The 18,535-nt window shown below is 36.3% G+C and overlaps 1 protein-coding gene across 1 annotated transcript in view; it reads left to right on the top strand.

Moving 5' to 3' along the window:
- The first annotated feature begins 7,643 nt into the window (after positions 1–7,643).
- MED21 (mediator complex subunit 21) overlaps positions 7,644–18,535 on the top strand; it is a 115,604-nt gene continuing 104,712 nt past the window's right edge. Inside the window, exon 1 of the mRNA XM_090400659.1 lies at positions 7,644–7,796. Coding sequence (XP_090256785.1) covers positions 7,755–7,796 — 42 coding nt within the window. The 5' untranslated portion in view covers positions 7,644–7,754. The remainder of the gene's footprint in view (positions 7,797–18,535) is intronic.

The raw sequence follows: 18,535 nt of genomic DNA, 5'->3' as shown, positions 1-18,535 counted from the left end.
GTGGTCTTGCTGGTTTTCTCTTTATTCTTGGTTGCCAGTTGAGTATTCTATATGTCCATCTGTTATCCCTGAGTCTGGCTAAGTGACCTGCCCATCTTATCTTGCTTTCATATGCTGCAGTTACCACATCTTTTATGCCTAATCTCTTTCTTAGTTCCATGTTTCTAACATGTTCCATTCTGCTGATGTTACAAATCCTGTGTTCTATTGCACGCTGAGTTATTCTGAGAGTCTCTTCTTTTCTTGTCGTGTTCCATGTTTCTGATCCATATGTGAGTGATTGTAGAATATCACTATTAAATAGTTTTGCCTTCGGAGAGATGTCAAGATATGGATCATTAAGTGTTTCTTTTAGTCTGTTGAATGATAGCCATGCATCTTTCTTTCTTTTTGCTAGTTCTTCAGATAAATCGTTATTCATTTTTATTGGTTGTCGTAAGTGCTTGTTATGAGTCAACTTGTTCTATAGGGATGTTATCAATACAAAGGTGACTGTCACTTGTGTAGATATTTTTGATCCATTTAGTTTTTTCTGTATACATTTCCTTTTTTCATTCACGCCAGCGTTTTTTATTCCGAGGTTTGATCAATAAGATTTACCTTTTCGGGTGCGCATGTCATGGCTTTTTAAGTTATTATTATTTTTCTTTATTTTCCCTCACACGAAAGAGAGAAAAGCCTGTAGCAAACAGATGTCCTTTGTGGGCGTGGTCAGGAATAGAGTAATCGATGCAAATGTGAGTGAGATAACCTAGAAGATCTCCTATGAATCAAAAGTGGCGAAATCCCTAATGGTGCTCACTAATTAAATAACAGTTCTCAAGGTGTTGTAAAAGTTGGATGTTGATAACAGTCGCCATTCCTTTATACAAGATTTATGCGGCAGCAATAAGTTAAGAGCTCCATGTTAAACAATCATCTCATTTTTTCGGAACTGTTGTAATGGTGTATGTCAAACTGTACAGTTTAACGAACAGATGATAGAGGAAGGTGTTAGTTCAGAAGGCGATCTCTCGAGCACAAGCACCATGGGTGGAATTCCATGAAGACGGGATGCTTTATGGTATCCAATTTTTTCAAGATTCTTCTAATATCTTTCTGTAAGAAGGACACAAGAGACATAAGTTGAAATATTATAAACAAGGAAGGAAATATTTTGCCACGGTTTTCTATATAGATGTTGCGAGAGAAGAATTAAGGCAAGACATCGCCATTGTGTTTAGGTGATGTTACAATGATAGCGTTACGCTGAGATAGAGAATGTAGCACAGATTCACAAACATGACACCCTACAGTCTGACAATGTATCAAAAGACGCCACTGCCAGTGCCAAAAGAAACTAGTAATCTACATTTATTATTGTTGAATTTAGACTTGCCGTTTTAACGGTAGATTTGCAAGCGTATGCTTAAAAATGTGTGGAGCGTGAATGGAGCCTGGTGTTTTGGTCTCAAACCATGGTTTAGATATGGGTTTGGTCATTTGAACATAGTGAGGAATGAAAATTTCGATTCCAAGTCCACGTGCACAGTGCATTCAAATCTACTCGCATACTAGATTTACCTTTACCGGTTGAAAAGGCTTTCAACATAATAAATAATCTTTCAGCATAATTAATTTTTCAACAAGACTAGTCTTTTTCCTTGTAAGTAACTCAGTAATAATTTGTAATTCTGTTAATTACAAATTTTAATTGTTAATTCTGTAACTATTTTTGTTTAGTAAATAGAGAGACTGTTTAATTCCTTCAGGGCCACTAAGGTTTTCTTGGAAATTTTAAGCATTCAGTGTTTACCTGTCATCATTACTAGTAGAGTTGTTAACTCTGTTGAAGATGAATAGAACCGAATACGAGAGCCATGGATTTCTGAAAGGTTCTTAAAGTTGAATGTTCAGAATATTCAGCTTGGGAAATAAAATGCATTGGCGATTTTTTTTTTTTTTTTGCTTTTAAACTTATTGTTAATGTTTTGTAGCTCAAGTCTGGAATTAAACACGACGTTGGGAGTTCACAGCTTCGTCTATATCTTTAACCATGTGATGTGAGGTATTATAACAATTTCAATTACGATTATTTTGATTTCTTTTCTTCCATTTTTTATGAGGGATTATTGTTTTTGGAAGTTTGTTGCAAACTAATGTAATAAAATAAACCTATTATTATACTATTCGTTCAGTAAATAAACATGTATTAGACATTCATTTTGAGCATTTATTCCTTATTCGGAAGTATTGCATCTGAAAAAAAAATAGACCTTTCATAGTTTAAGTGACCCTTATCAGGTTTAGTTCTTTATCGTAGGGATTCCCGTATATGTATCCACCTTTTCTTCTCATACGAAATGTCATGAAATCCTACCTGTTCATACACTCTTAATTCAAGGGAGCTAGTGCCTCTTCTATTCGACAGTAGAACGCTAAAGCACTTTACGAAGGCCAGCCACCAAATATTTCATTGAATGAATGTGTTGGTAACGCATCAAGAGGCTTTCAGGTCAACTGGGAAATAATTCTGCTGCTGCTTACTTTGCCATACCGAATAGAATAGGTTGATGGATGGAAACGTCCGAGGCTAAGCTTAGAATAAAAACCATGATACTTCTGGGAAGGATTGACGACCTCAAGTCCTTTACCATACTGTATCTCTGTGACCTTTAATGTTTCCATTTTTTTTTATTAAAATCACACAAACAATCAAAAATCTCTATAATGATTTTTTCTGTGAAAAAATTGCAAAAAATCCAACAAAATCGTAAAATTCCTCATTATAAACATTTTCCCAAGTTGATTTATGTCAGATATATAAGATAATATCAGATATCAGAGTTTTTTCCAATTTTTTTTCAATATAATGTACCTCACAACCTGCTGGCATGCAAATCCTGTATGCAGTTTATCATTGAACCACTTACACCCTCTAATACATCAGCATCCCACTTCAACTTTCTCATTACATCTTCCATGCTGCATTTAGTAAGAGGAGCAAAATTATGTTATGTCCGGTCTGATATCAAATGCCACAAATAATGGATTAGGAATCCCCTTTATGTGATGTACTTTGGCTCAAGATTGCTTTACTTACTGCATTGCCTTCATATTGCTGCCTCTGCTATCCTGCTACCCTGATGATTTCACCCATCCTATTTAATTGTTCATCTATAATTACTTATACTTGGTCAGTTTTTCATGCCCTTTTTCTTCTGCTCTACTATCACCTAGTTTTGCAACACGAATAGAACGTACATTATTTTGTTTAACTACAGTTGTGTCTGCCATATCCTGATGAATTTTAAAGTCTCATAATATTTGCTCATTTTTATTTTAAATAACTTTTTCAACTGTCTGTCCCCAAGGGATTTTGAAAGTTGTAAAACCATATTTCCTGCATAACTCAAGTGCACATATTTTGAAACATGATCATGATCATTCATTTTTTTACATTCCGTTCAGGCTGTCTTCCTGCAAGAACTAATTAAGTGGTCCACTGTCTCTTCTTTATCTCTGCACAGTCGCCATTCACTATCGTTACAGATGTCTTCAAACTTTGCCTTTATTACATTCGTTTGTGGTGCTTGTTCTAGAGCATCAACTGTCAGACCTTCTATCTCTTTCTTGATGCTACCATGTTGAAGCCATTGCCAAGTTAAGTGACTGTTAAATTTACCTTCAGTATCTTTTCAAATATTGGATGACCATGGAGATGCTTTGTTTTTCCAACTTTGTGGTCGTTCTGTCATTTTTTCTTCTTGTACTGCTTTTTAAATCTAACAAGTTCAGTACTTTTTCTTTGTAAGCTTCAGTTACCATATTTTCGGTGCTTTCCATGATGAAATCATTCAACGTTCGCTTTTCTTGTTCTTCTCTTTGCTTCTCTTACAAAAGAGCACTTCCTCTACCATTATTATTATTATTATTATTATTTTGATTTTGATTTACGTTCTGGCATCAGGACTCATTGAGGGAGGTTCCATGAGCTGTCACATCACATCTCTTCACAATTCATTGACAGTGCTCATTAATTAACCAGGCAAGCGGTTGTACTCAGTCATGTCTGTAAGGGATGAAAATCTAGTTTATATCCCTTGAGCTAGATATCTTAACTGCACACAAATATAACATCCACAGTTCCCCCTGTCCTCTCACCACCTTGGTAATCATATTGAAAAATTTTATCAATATTTTATATTGATAAAATTTTATATTGATATCCTATAACGCTCTCTCAAAAGTTTAAAGATCTCTATCATATCACCCCTCTTTCTTTGCCTACCAGTGTCCTCGGTCCACATTCTCTCAATCTATCAACCTAATCTAAATTCCATAATTCCGATATCGTCTTTATAACTTCTTTATCATTCCTTTTCTATACTTGTGGAACCCAGGAAAGCAAACCTGTGCTTACTGGTCCAGGTGTGATCGTATCATGGCTTATGAGGAGCAGAATGACTTCCTTATCATTACATGTCAGTGTTTATTTCGGCATTGCAATTATCCACGAGTTGAATTTGCTTTATGACCTTTGAAATTCAAATTTCTATCCACCTTTACTCCAAGATCTCCAGCCTCATCCAGTTCTACAAGCACTATTCCACCAATATAATTATGACATTAAAATCTCATCACAATAAAGTGCATAACTTTACACTTACTATCATTGAATTGATAGACCTTATCGTTTCCCTACACTTCCAGACTATTCAAGTGTCACCCTGTAAATGCTGTATATCAGAAGCATCTCTGAATGCCCTGCTTATCATTGCATAATCAGAAAACAACTGAAGATCTGCTATGGGCCCCTTTCCAATATCATTAATGTACAGCAATTGTCCAAGGACTGATCCCTAGGGAACACCACTGGTCACCTTAAATCTGACAGATTCGTATCCCCCTTTTACCTGTCCGTCAGCCTCCCACTTATTCAAGCCAATTGTTTATATTCCAATCCTCCAATCCCATATTCTCTAGTTTATGCAACAGCTTCTCATGTAGTATTCTGTCAAAAGCCTTAGTAGAGTCCAACAGTATTGCAGTGTATTCATTCCCTTCATCCAACTCAGCTGTAGTTTATTATAAAATATGAGAAAATTGCTCCCTTGCTGTTCTTTGTAAAGTAAATTTTGTTTGTCCACCCATAACTGTTTGCGAGTTCTTCCCAATTTGTTTAAAATATACTGTATACAATTACTGCAGGGTTTCTGATAGATTTACTTAGTGTTTGCACCAGTTGTTTGTGATGAAATCTGTTTTTGAATTTTAAATGACATTTATCATTATATTATTTTTGCACTATTTTTAAAATCATCATATATGATTTTAAAAGCTAGAGGAAGCTAGCTGATGAATCCAAAAGAAACCCTAAAGAGTTCTTTCGCTATGTGGCTAGTAAAAGGAAGAACATCCATGGAAAGATTACTTTAAAAAGTGTTGATGGTAAGGAAATTACTGAAGCTAATCAAATAGTTGAGTTGCTTAGTGATCATTTCGCAAAAGTGTACCATCTTCATAGTGATAGTGCAGTGTCAGATGTGCCATTGACTGACGAGAGTATAGAGATAGACAAAATAGAGGTGCTTAATATATTAAAGAACCTTAATGTTAACACTGCCATTGGGTTAGATGGCATATCGGCCCATGTGTTACGAGAATGTGCAAGAGAATTAGCAACTCCTCTAACCAGGATGTTTAATTTAAGCCTCAGTTCTGGTAAAGTGCCAATAGAGTGGAAAGAGGGGAAAATAGTTCCATTGCACAAGGGAGGCTCTAAGACTGATGTTGCAAATTATAGACCAATCAATATATCTGGAGTGGTGGTTAAGATTTTGTAGAAATTAGTTAAAATTAGAATTCAGGACTGGGTGGACAGCAATATGATACTTTATAAGGGGCAACATGGTTTTGTGAAGGGTAGGTCTTGCCTAAGTAATTTGCTTATGTTCTATAATAAAGTAACAGTGGAGTTGGATAAAGGAAATCCTTACTCAGTGATACTGCTTGACTTTGCAATGGCTTTTGACAGGATTCCACATGGAACTCTGTTACATAAATTAGAGCAAATGGGTTTGGATCCGAAGATGGTGATTTGGATTAAAGGATGGCTGGTGGACAGATATTAAAGAGTGGTTTACGGAGGAGCTGAGTCCAGGAAAAGGCAAGTGACTAGTGGTGTACCTCAGGGCTCAGTTCTTGGTCCTCTATTGTTTAATTTGTACATCAATGATATTGGAAATACCTTGAATGGAAATATCCACTTGTTTGCTGATGATGCAAAATTGGGAAGAGCGATAATCAATTCAAATGATGTGGATATTTTACAGGATGACTTAAATAGGCTGACGCTATGGACTGAGGTAAATGGCTGTCAGTTCAACGTGGCTAAGTGTAAGGTGATGCACTTCGGGAGGATGACATCGCATGCTGTTTACTATATTAACGGAACTGAACTGCAGGAAGTTGATGAGACAAGAGACTTGGGAGTTATTGTGGACAGAGAACTTAAGTTTAAAGGGCATATTGCTAAGATTGCCAAAACATCACATCAAATTACATGGTTGTTGAGGAACACACTAACAAGTAGGGATAGGGAAGTTATTGTTCCACTCTATAAGGCATTAATAAGGCCGCATTTGGACTATTGTGCACAGATCTGGTCGCCAGGATTTCTTGGTGATACGGAAGTGGTAGAGAGGATTCAACTGTCAGTTCAACGTGGCTAAGTGTAAGGTGATGCACTTCGGGAGGATGACATCGCATGCTGTTTACTATATTAACGGAACTGAACTGCAGGAAGTTGATGAGACAAGAGACTTGGGAGTTATTGTGGACAGAGAACTTAAGTTTAAAGGGCATATTGCTAAGATTGCCAAAACATCACATCAAATTACATGGTTGTTGAGGAACACACTAACAAGTAGGGATAGGGAAGTTATTGTTCCACTCTACAGTATAAGGCATTAATAAGGCCGCATTTGGACTATTGTGCACAGATCTGGTCGCCAGGATTTCTTGGTGATACGGAAGTGGTAGAGAGGATTCAGAGGCGGGTTACAAAGATTGCTGCAGGTCTGTGGGCTCCAAAAACTAGCTGATAGACGTAGGAGAGGAGATATGATAGAGGTATTTAAATTGTTAAAGGAATTTTACAGGATTGATACTGATGATATTCTTAAGACCAATGCAGGATGTGAGAGAACGAGGGGCCATCCCTGGAGATTGTGTAAGAGTGTGGTTAACAAGGGTGTTAGGATTAGATTTTTTACTTGGAGGGTTGTGAATGGGTGGAATGTTTTGCCAGAACTGGTTGTGAATGCTTCAACTGTGAATGAATTTAAGGAGAGGTATGACAGGTATTGTGTAAATAATGGTTAGTATGTCAATGTCGGGTCTCCCGTGATGAGTCTTTTGACTCCATGGAGACACCGTTAAAATAATAATAATAATAATAATAATAATAATAATAATAATAATAATAATAATAATAATAATATATTTTTTGGTTTTATTTTGCTCAATGGCGTTCATATTTCATGTATATTTCAGTTTTTTTTATTTACTGATTTTTTAATTTATTATTATTTTTTTAATCCCTCACTGAGCAAATTGTTCAGAAATCGGAATTAGTGCGTTGTATCTCTGCTTAAGGGAAGTATGTTGTATATTGTGTAGTTCCAAGTAAAATTTAACATCTAATCCTGCATGTAACAACTTCTTTTGAATAACCACATTTCCATACACGTGATAACTGTGAGCCTTTCAAAATGGCGGATCGCTTAACTCAGTTGCAAGATTCTGTCAATGCGGTAATTTGAAATTGTATAAGATATATTATTATTCTGAATTGATGCAGGTCTTATCAGAGTTCATGACGAGCATTTGAATTATGACGACTTATTAAAAAAATTCTTTTGCTTTTAGAATTTGCACTGCAGGTCGTTTGAATAGACTATTCCAATCCAGTCATTGATAAAATAACACATAAAAAAAAAACAACGTATTTTCCGTAAATCACAGAAATAGTTTAATGAAATGTTGACTTTACGCCGTTTTGAAATATTAATAAACCGCCATGGAGTCGGGCATCTTAAGGGATGTCACTCAGTCAGAAACTGGTCATATTGAACCTTTATTATTAACACCAGACCTCCATGGAGTTAAAAAAAAAGACTTATCGCAGAGGTGCACACTGCTACACACAAAGTTAGTTAAAACACAAACCGTGTTTAAACTTATTAATGTATCTGCATTCAACACTTTACCTATCAGGTTAAGCATTCCACTCACCAACGACTCCATGCAAAGAATCTGCTCTTTATACAGTTTCCAGGAATTTCCTCTTGTTCTGTTCCCTTCCATTTGTGAAAAATTTCTTTTATGTTAACCAGCTGACAACCCATTACCAACTGAAATGTCTTAATCATAACCCTACCCCCCATCTCTTCGTTCTATTCGGAAGTCTTTGCAAACTGCATTTCCTCAATCTGTCTTCATATCCCGAAGACCAGTTATTTAGTCTTCTCTGCCCTCTTCCAATATATCTTCATCACCATGAAAACCAGGAGACCCAAATCTGTGCATAATAATCCACACAATGCCTGATCAAGGTCTTATATACTAGAACCAGAAACTCTTTATTTCTGCGCTTTAAGATCCTTTGCATTGTTGCCGTAATCTGATGTGATGACTTCACAACTTGTGCAATGTGACTTCTGAACTTCAGGTCCTTGTCCACCACCACTCCCAGATCTCTCATCTACTCTACCTCCTTTGAAGTTTCTCCACCAAGTGTATACTTTGCATCCCATTGTTGCCTACCAAATTTTTGAACCTTACACTTTGCAACATTGAACTGACAATTCCATACTGTTGCCCACTCGTGCAATCTATTCAAGTTCTCATGTAAAGCCACAACATTTACTTGATTTCTCATCACTCTCCCCAGTTTTGTATAATCTGTAAATAGTTGTATATCACCAGTTCAACCTCCCTCCTATTATCATTAATATACAATATGCTCCTAGCATTTTCTGCACACTGGTAATGCACTCCATTCATCCACTGTGCTTCATGTAAAGAATAAATACTCCTATAAAAGTAGTAAAGTTGCTGACAAGCAGTAATATCTGTTGGTGTAGAACTGAGTCAACATATCACTTTTTACCTCTGGTTTTATGTCATTTGGTTGTTTGGATATGAATGCCACCAAAACAACACTTATTTCTCCATTGTAACATATTTATAACCAATCTTGATACATACATACATGGTGCAAACTTCTGCACTGCACACCATGTATGTATGTATTATTGAAATAATTTTAGGTATAGAAACATTCATTTCACTCAAATGGAGAACTCTTAGAGTAATAACTAAAGCTATACTCCGTTGAATAATTAAAGCAATACTAAACTGAGTAGCTAAGGATTCTGTAAGGTCGGTTATATTAGTCATGGAAAGCACTAGTGGACAGTATTATTATTATTATTATTATTATTATTCTAAGACCCCCATGGAGTCAAAGATTTATCTAGTAGGTCCCATTGTCATACGCACAGGTCATCATACCTTGCATTAAACATATTCAAATTCTCAACAATTCCAATCATTCACAACTCTCCATGAAAAAACCTGCTTCTCATGCCCTCCTCATACAGCTTCCAGGGATGACTTCTTCAATGTTAATTCTACAGCAACCCCTTACCTACTAACATTGAACTGACAATTCCATACTGTTGCCCACTTGTGCAATCTATTCAAGTTCTCATGGAAGGCCACAACATTTGCTTGATTTCTCATCACTCTTCCCAGTTTTCTCATGACTCTCATCACTTGATTTCTCATCACTTTCCCCCTACCTACTTGTATGTTTCTATCATATCACCCCCACTTTTCCTCACATCTACTAGAATCTGCAAATTGCATCGTGTCAACTTTTCTTCATGTTCAGTATTCCAGAGAACAGAAACTATTTTGGTCAATTGCTTCTAGACCTTCTTCAACATCTCTTCATCCTTTTGAAAACCAGGTGACAAATCTGTGAACAGTAGTCCATATGTTGTGTAATCAGAGCCTTATACAATGGAACCAGAATCTCCTTACTTCTACAAGTCAGTGTCCTCCACATCATTGCCAGAATTCGTGTGTTGTCCTCACAATTTTGGCACTGTGTCGTATAAATTTTAGATCCTTATCCACCATCACTCCCAGATCTCTTATTTCCTACACCTCAATGATATATCCCCACCAAGTGTAAATTCTGCTTACCATCTTTGCTTCCCCAATTTTAAAACCTTACATTTTGTAACATTGAACTGGCATCCCCATTCATGAATCCTGCCAAGGTCATGGATGTTTGTGATTATATTACTAACCATTTACCATATGTATTGCCCAACCATAGATGCAAGACCCCCCCCCGACACTTCTGTACCTGGCAGAAGGAGACAAATCTATTCCATTAATAGGGTAATTAGTGTGTTTCGTGGGATGAGTGTTTATTATTCTATATTTATTATACATTGGAAAATTTGCTTTTCTTTTATGAAAATTCTAATTTTTAAAATGGTAACTATTTTGCTTGTACAACAGTTGGAAAATTTTACAACACACAAAATCATGTATAAAGCACGTGATTTCGTGTGTTGGTGACAAATTCGTACATCACCTTATTTGTTTCTCCCTTTCAACATGAATTGACTCTTCTTGGCACTGCCAGCCAGGGTTCTTGTTGTATCTGGTTGGACAATATTGCTGTGATCTGTGTCCCGGTGCAGTATGACCTTTGATGTCTTTGTGGGGAAAAAAAAAAAAAAAAATCACATCCCCGTTTACTCAGTCTATTCAAGTCTTCTTGTAATGCCAGAACATCTGCTCGACACCTCATAGTTCATTCCAACTTTGCTTAACTATAAATGACTATTTTATGAATAAATGAAAAATGAAGTTGGGTAGGGTATTTTAGAGGATTAATACAAGAAACCATTTTTAAAAGTTGTATAGGAGTATGGTGAGAACATATTTCTTTTAGATGAGTTGTGAATGGCACATTTTGCTGGTGCATGATGTGAATGAGTTTTAACATTCATTATGCTAGATATGTCACCAGATGAGTCTGACTCCGTAGAGATTTGCTAATAAATTCTTGTCTCTTATCAAAATCCTTTTTGTTTCCAAGAGGCTCGTCAAGGAAAAGAATAGGTATGCATAATGCAGTCTTTCTTCATTATCTTCATCTTCCTTTCTGTCTATCTATACTAAAGTTTGAAATAACTGTAAACATATCCAAAATCAATTTTGAAAGGATCAAACACAAGACACTTACATAATGTTCAAATATCAGTTATGCTCTCCAGTTGTTGAAACTATTGACTATAATCTTTGTCCAAGTCGTTTTTTCACCTCTTTTAAACTTAGATAACTCCACTGCATCATTAATTAAGAAATCTGAAATATTAATCATCAGATTTCTTACTATCTTTCATATTTTGCATTGATGATGGATACTAATGGTGGTGGGTGGTAGATGGCATTGGCGTAGTTGGTGAAGTGGTGGAGACAGAGAGTTGTAGAGTAGGTGCCTTCCCCCAAAAAGTCTTTGGACTCCCTGGAGGTGTCACATAATAATAATAATTTCTTAATTATTCTCCTACTATTTTATCCTTAACCTGGCCAAGTTGGCTCAGTGGACTCAATGCACTTGCTCTCTAACAAGATTCTATAGGTTTGAATTTCACTGTGTTGTAATTGTCTAGGTCAGTGGTTCCCAACCTTTTTCCACTTGTGTACCCCTTTTAATCCAATTTCTATAAATTGTACCCCTTGTTTTTAAATACTGATACTTTTGTTCAGTGCATACCTTAATGTAAAATAGAGTACTTTACTTGTTTTTTCCACAATTATTGATTACTTTTCATGTATCCCTGAATGGCCCAGCACATACTCTCAGGGGTACGTGTAGCACCGGTTGGGAACCGATGGTCTAGGTGGAAGATGAAATTGATTGCATTTCATCTTCCACCTAGATTGGTTGTATGCCTAGTGTGAGGCTATTGCCATGGTTATTGGAAACCTAGTTTTATGTTTGGTCTCTAAAGCAAGATTTCTGGATTATATTTAAAAAAAAAAAAACTCGGTCCACCCTTGGTACTGCTGTAATACAGGTTTAAACCTTTTGTTGTAGGAGCTTTTACTTTATTATCTAATTACTTTCACTACATTTTGCTAACCACTTTACGCTGACCACTACCTAACTAATGATTAGCGTATCTGCTCTCCGGAATCCTGCCGTGGGCATGGATGTTTGTGATGTCTGTGGAAATACTAGTGGTGGTTGACAATAGATGACATTGGTGTAGTTGCAGTGAGTCCGAGGATTGAGTGGTGGAAAGAGAGTTGTAGAGCAGGTGCCCTCCCTCGATGAGTCTTTAGACTCCCTGGAGGTGTCAAATAATAATAATGATAATTGTAAATAAATAACATTTCTTTCTCTAGTAAAGTAGAAATCCACTAACATCCAATTTCTATACTATGCTGAAACTTCTCATCAAAAAACAATCACTAATATGGATTCTGTTACTGTTGATCAACTGGGAATATTCTTGTTTCATCTATTATGGACCAGTGCCATTGAAAGTTCAAGGATATTCAGTGATTGACCTTGTTATCTTCAAGGAATTTGATTGGATTTGGCAATCTGTCAAATTGGAACTCTTAAATAAGCTCTTACCTTATGCTTCTGCAACTCAGGTGTGAGCTTGCTTTCTGGTTGAACATTACATGTAATGATGAATGGATCTTTATCCTCAACTTTTGCAACTAATTCTAAAGTACTTTGGGGGAGGGATTGCATGAGAGATTGTCTAACTTTTAGCATTTTAGTACTTACTAAGTGCAGATTCAGAGAGCCTTTCTGATGATGGTATAGATGTTGTTGTTGATATCATAAAAAACTTGCATCGAGTCAATAGGCTTATCATGGAAGGCTTCACTCTGCCAACAACATATATAATATTAAATCTGAAACTTATTTATTAAAAGCTATTTATTATTAAATTAAAAAAAAAAAGGTATTTTGCCCAGTCTGCAGCTACTTGCCGTTGGCAAAGATATTTGTTGAGCTCGTGTGTGTGTGGGTGTATATATATATATATATATACATATGTACAGTGTGTGTGTGGGTGGGTGGGTGTATATATATATATGTACAGTGTGTGTGTATGCAAATATATGTACAGTATATGTATTTATGTACAGTATATATATATGTGTGTGTGTGACTCTCACATAAAAAAAATGCTGTAGACCTATAGTATATTTGTAGAAAGTGTGATATATTATAAAACCCATGAGGCACTGAATGCAAAACTGGCTGAAAAGATAGATGGTGTAAATGAAAGCAATGGAAATGAAACAGAAGCTAGTGAAACTGAGGGAGTGAGAGAATGCAAAAATGTAGAAGTAAAAGTTAGTGATAAAGTTAGAATGAGAGGTAGCTAGACTGAGGGAGTGAGTGAAATTGTCGGAATGCAAGAATTGACGAAACAGTTATTGAAAATGAAAAAGGAAATGAGGAACATGCGGAATGATATTATACCTTTGAAATTGTGCAAGAAAATAGAATGAAAGAAAAAAATGATAAAATGCCAGCTGGTTGGCTGAGTGGTTAGTGTATCCGCTCTCCAGCCAAAAGGCTGAGGGTTTTTCGAATCCCACCATGGGCATGGATGTTTGTGACTGTGAAAATACCATTGGTGGTGGTAGGCAGGATGGTGTAGATATGCAGTTTGATGTAGTTGGTGGAGATGGAGGGTTGTAGAGCAGGTGCCCTCCCTCGATGAGTCTTTGGACTCCTTGGAGGTGTCATGTGATAATAATCAAGTCTAAGTATATTACTGTGTATCCTTCTCCTCTGTCCATGGAAGCAGTTACCTTGCTGTAATAAGTAAGTATATTACTAAAACATTACCTCCCTTTAGTAAATCCATGCTGTCCATGAAAGATAATACCATTGTTGTAAACCCAAATTCTGAATTCTAGTTCTCACAATCTTCTCCAACAACTTAACTACAACACCTGACACGCAGATAGGCCTATCGTTTGATGCTTGAGTTCTATCACCTCCTTTATGAAGTGGCACAATCTTGCCCTCCTTCCACTCCTTAGGAATTTGACCCAGTGCAAGAATCATATTAAAGAAATATGTGAAGGTTGCCGTCAACTCCCTGGCACACACCTTCAAAATACCTGGTGATATATTATCAAGTCCCACAGCTTTATTTACATCTAGTTTGTGGATGTATAGCATGTGTTTCAGGGAAGAATGAAATTCTACAGGTGTTATGTGTTGCATTTGAATGGCTTTGGAGTGAGCGCACTGGAGAAAGTGTTGCTGGATGGAAGTACAGTGTGTGATGTGTGCAAGAAATAAAGTGAAAAATCAGGACAGTAGTATTGAAGAGACAGAAGTGCTTGACATTGGAAACAGTAGTGTGAGAGATGAAGCGAGAATGGGAATGCAAGAGGTACAGGGAAACTGGGGGGGGGATGCCTGGGTGGACTCTCCCTATGCCATGGCTCCCTGGCTCCCAGGAAGACATGAAGACATCTTACTATTAGCATCATGGTAAGATGATGCTAATGGATCAAAATGGTAGAATGGTAACGGCTACTGAAGACATTGTTGAGGTATTCAGTGATCAGTTTATAAGGGTGTTTCATCCTGATCAGGGTAGAATCATAAGGAACTTAAGTGTACAGGACATACGAGAGGATGGCTACAAGGCTGGTGATTATGAGAAGCTCAGGAAACAGCTTGAAGCTGTAGCATGGAATCAGGAGTTGGGTGGAAAGAAGATCAGTGCAAACTGTATAGTGGAAGCAATGTCTAAATGTATTCCAAATGTCAGAAAGTTAAATAAGGTAGGTGTGAAATGGATGAATGAAGAGATTAAGCATGCAATACAGAAAAAAAAAGGGATTATGGAGAAACATAAGAGGAGTGTTAATAATGAATTCCACGAGGAATACAAAGAACAGGCAAGGAGGGTGACTCGGTTGGTAAGGGTTGCAAAAGTTCAGTGTGAGCAACAGTTAGCAAATGAAGCCAAAAAAAAATCCTAGGAAGTTCTTTCAATATGTAGCCAGCAAAAATAAGAGTGATTATGGTAGGATGGCATTGATGGGAAAAATGGTATAAACACAGCTGTTGTGGAGGATATAGCTGCAATATTAAATGAGCGTTTTATAAAGGTCTTTCATCCTTGTGAATGTGACATCATGGAGAGTTTGAGAGTAGTGGATGATGATGAGAAGAGAGTGATGGTGAGTGTGGAAAAGGTATATTGGGAATTAAGCAAATTGATATTAATAAGGTTGTGGTACTCGATATATCATTGTGTATTTTGAAGGAATGTGCCAGAGAGTTGACATCTACCTTGAGATACTTGTTTAATATAAGTCTTACATCAGGTCAAGTTCCAAAGTAGTGGAAATAAGGCAAGACTGACCTGTTTCATAAAGGAAGTGACAGAATTCATGCATCAAATCATTGGCCAGTCTATGTGTCAGATGCTGTGGTTAAGTGTTGGAAAAGCTGGTGAGAATTATGATCCAGAACTTTGATGGACAGCATGGATTCACTAAAGGGAGATTATTTTTTAGTAATCTACTTACTTTTTACAATAAAGTGAAGCAGCATTAGACGTGGGAGATGTATGCACATTATACTTAGACTTTGCAAAGGCTTTTGATACATTACTGCATGATAAGGTGATAGTCAAACTAGAGTAGATGTGGTTGGATATTAGACTAGTGCATTTTGGAGATTGGCTGTCTGATAGGTATCAACACGTTGTGTATGGGAGAGCAATATCCTAGAATAGGAAAGTCACTAGTGGTGTGCCTTAGGGGTCTGTTTTAGGGCCATTGCTGTTTAACCTGTATTTTAACAATATTGGGGAAAATTTGAATGGGATGCCGAGTTAGGACAAATTGTGAGGAGTAGATGTTGTGGCCTCACAGGAAGACTGGAATAGATTGAGTGAATGGGCATGGGAGTAAGGATGACAGTTCAATGTTGCAAAATGGAAGGTTTTAAAATTTAGGAAACAAAGATGGGATGTAGAGTTTATGCTTGGTGTGGATATATTGTTGGAGGTGGAGGAAATAGGAGATCTTGGGGTGGTGGTGGTGAATAAGGATCTGAAATTTAGAGGACATATAGTAGAATTGAGAGGACAACACAATGATTTCTGACAATGATCCAGAGGACACAGACTTGTAGAAGTAAGGAGATTCTGGTTTCATTGTATAAGGATCTGATTAGGCCACATATGGACTACTGTGCACAGATTTGGTCACCTGGTTTTCAAAAGGATGAAGAGGAACATGTTGAAGAGGGTACATCGGCAATTGACTAAAATAGTTTCTGATCTCTGGAATGTTGAATATCAAAAAAGTTTAAGACAATGCAATTTACAACAGAGTTTAGTGGATATGAGGAAGATGGGTGATATCATAGAAACATACAAGTTGGTAAGGGATTTTAAGTTAAGGGGATAATAAATCCCTCATTATTTTAAAGCCTGATATGAAACTCGGAGATCAAAATCTAAGAGTTTCATGCTGAAGAACTATTGGCGAGTCCAAGTGTAAGTCAACACCTGGGTAGTACAACACTAGGCTTTAAAATATTGAGGGATTTATTATCCCCTTCACTTAATTTACGCCCCTGGAAAAATAGTCTCTTGGCTCTTTATCGTTGGTAAGGGATTGTTTTAGGATTAACATTAAAGAGGTTTTTCATAAAATGGTGGGAGATTGGGGAAGAACAAGAGGTTATCCCTGGGAGCTGTATAAGGATAGTGTGAGCATGAAAATTCTCTGCAGACACCACATGTGTTTAAGGTATGGTATGGTGAGCTATGTGTATGACAAATGGGACCTCCTAGATGAGTCTGACTCCATGGGGTCTTAGGATAATAATAATAACAAAACTGTGCACCAAAGAATTTTATTCCAGTTTCATCTTTTCCTTGAACACATGTTATTCTTAAAGGCCTGTCACAGTTAAGTAAGTATTGCTTTCATAGAACTAAATTAATGTTATGACAGGAGTGGTTTATGTTGCATATATTTTGTTGCCAGGTTGTCTGTTTTGTAGGATAAAGAAAAAAGTGTTCCAGGAAGCAAACAACCGTACTGCCTCCAGTAGAAAAGTCCCTTGTTGAGTCGATTAGATGAGGTTTGAACCAAGACCTTTCTAAATCAAACTGTCCTTGTTATGAACTGAGCTCCTGAGGCTCTAGAATTTTATTTTATAGAGTATAATTTGCTGACTTAAAAGGGGCTTGACATTCAGAAAATTTGTCAGAATTGGATATAATGCTGAAATAAGTAATCTTGCAATAAAATGAATAATTGTGGTGTGCTTTTATTTCCATCCCTTGATTTACAATAGTTACTAATAATTGAACATCTCTCATGCACATGGCACTTGCATTTAGTTGTAGCAATTCGATGACGCTTGGAGGCCTGAATAATAATAATAATAAAAAGTTTACATAATAACTAAAATTGGTGGGGGGGGAGTATCAAATTGAAAATAGCATTATAGTGATGCTTTACAGTGCTTGGTTCACATAATTTATCACAAATGATTAATTCTAACTCCAAACTATTAATGTCTTATATTTGAAGGAAAAGAGATGAAGAAATGAAACTTAGAAGGTTTTTGTCCCTCTCAAGACTACCTCTGGTATTAATATGTACTCTGGATTGCATTAATCTCAAATATTTTCCACAACTGTTCTATGTTTTTCATTGTTTTTAGGATTGCCTTTTGAGTTCACTATTTTTCTTGCTTGTAAACAAATTCACCTTTCTTCCATGCTAAAGCAATCAACTTTTTTTTTCTCACTCGGTCTCCAACCTTTGGTTCACTTGGTTCTTGTTTTCAGACTCTTTTATTTATGTAGTAACATTTTTAGTTATGATTTTCCTTTCCCCATGGAAATAAAACAAGTTTCAGATAAATAATACTATGATATAGAAATGTGCATAACTTTGAACTATTGGTTCTCTTTCACATTATGATATCTTATGATTAATGAACAAAGATCTATTTGTTATGACAAAGGTACCGTATCATCTCTTTTCTGCAGTACTTCCTTTCATATCTAATTTCCAAGGGTGATGCATAACAGTCATAATGTATTGTAATATTCTTTCTTTTATTTTCTCAAACTGACAGATTTTATTCCACCTGCACATTAATGATCATGTTTCTGTTTCAAAACTTAAGGTTTTGGAAGACAAATGGCAAATTTCTGCATATTCTAGAATCTTTAAAAATTGTAAAATTGTGAATAGCTTTAATGAGTAGGATTTTAGCAGAAAACTGAGAATTAAAATTCCTAATTATAAATTTAATTATAAAATTTTACTTCTTGAAGAGGGATACAAAAATCAAGATAACTTCTACTGATTCTGAGGTAGGAGGAATACAAGCAAAAATCGAAAATAAACAAACAAAAAAAAATGGGTA

This window comes from Typopeltis vanoorti, chromosome 11 (assembly GCF_054136105.1).
Source record: "Typopeltis vanoorti isolate ZY-2024b chromosome 11, IOZ_Tvanoo_1.0, whole genome shotgun sequence".
In the NCBI taxonomy this organism is placed as follows: Eukaryota; Metazoa; Arthropoda; class Arachnida; order Uropygi; family Thelyphonidae; genus Typopeltis; species Typopeltis vanoorti.
This window is presented reverse-complemented; position numbering and strand designations above follow the sequence as displayed.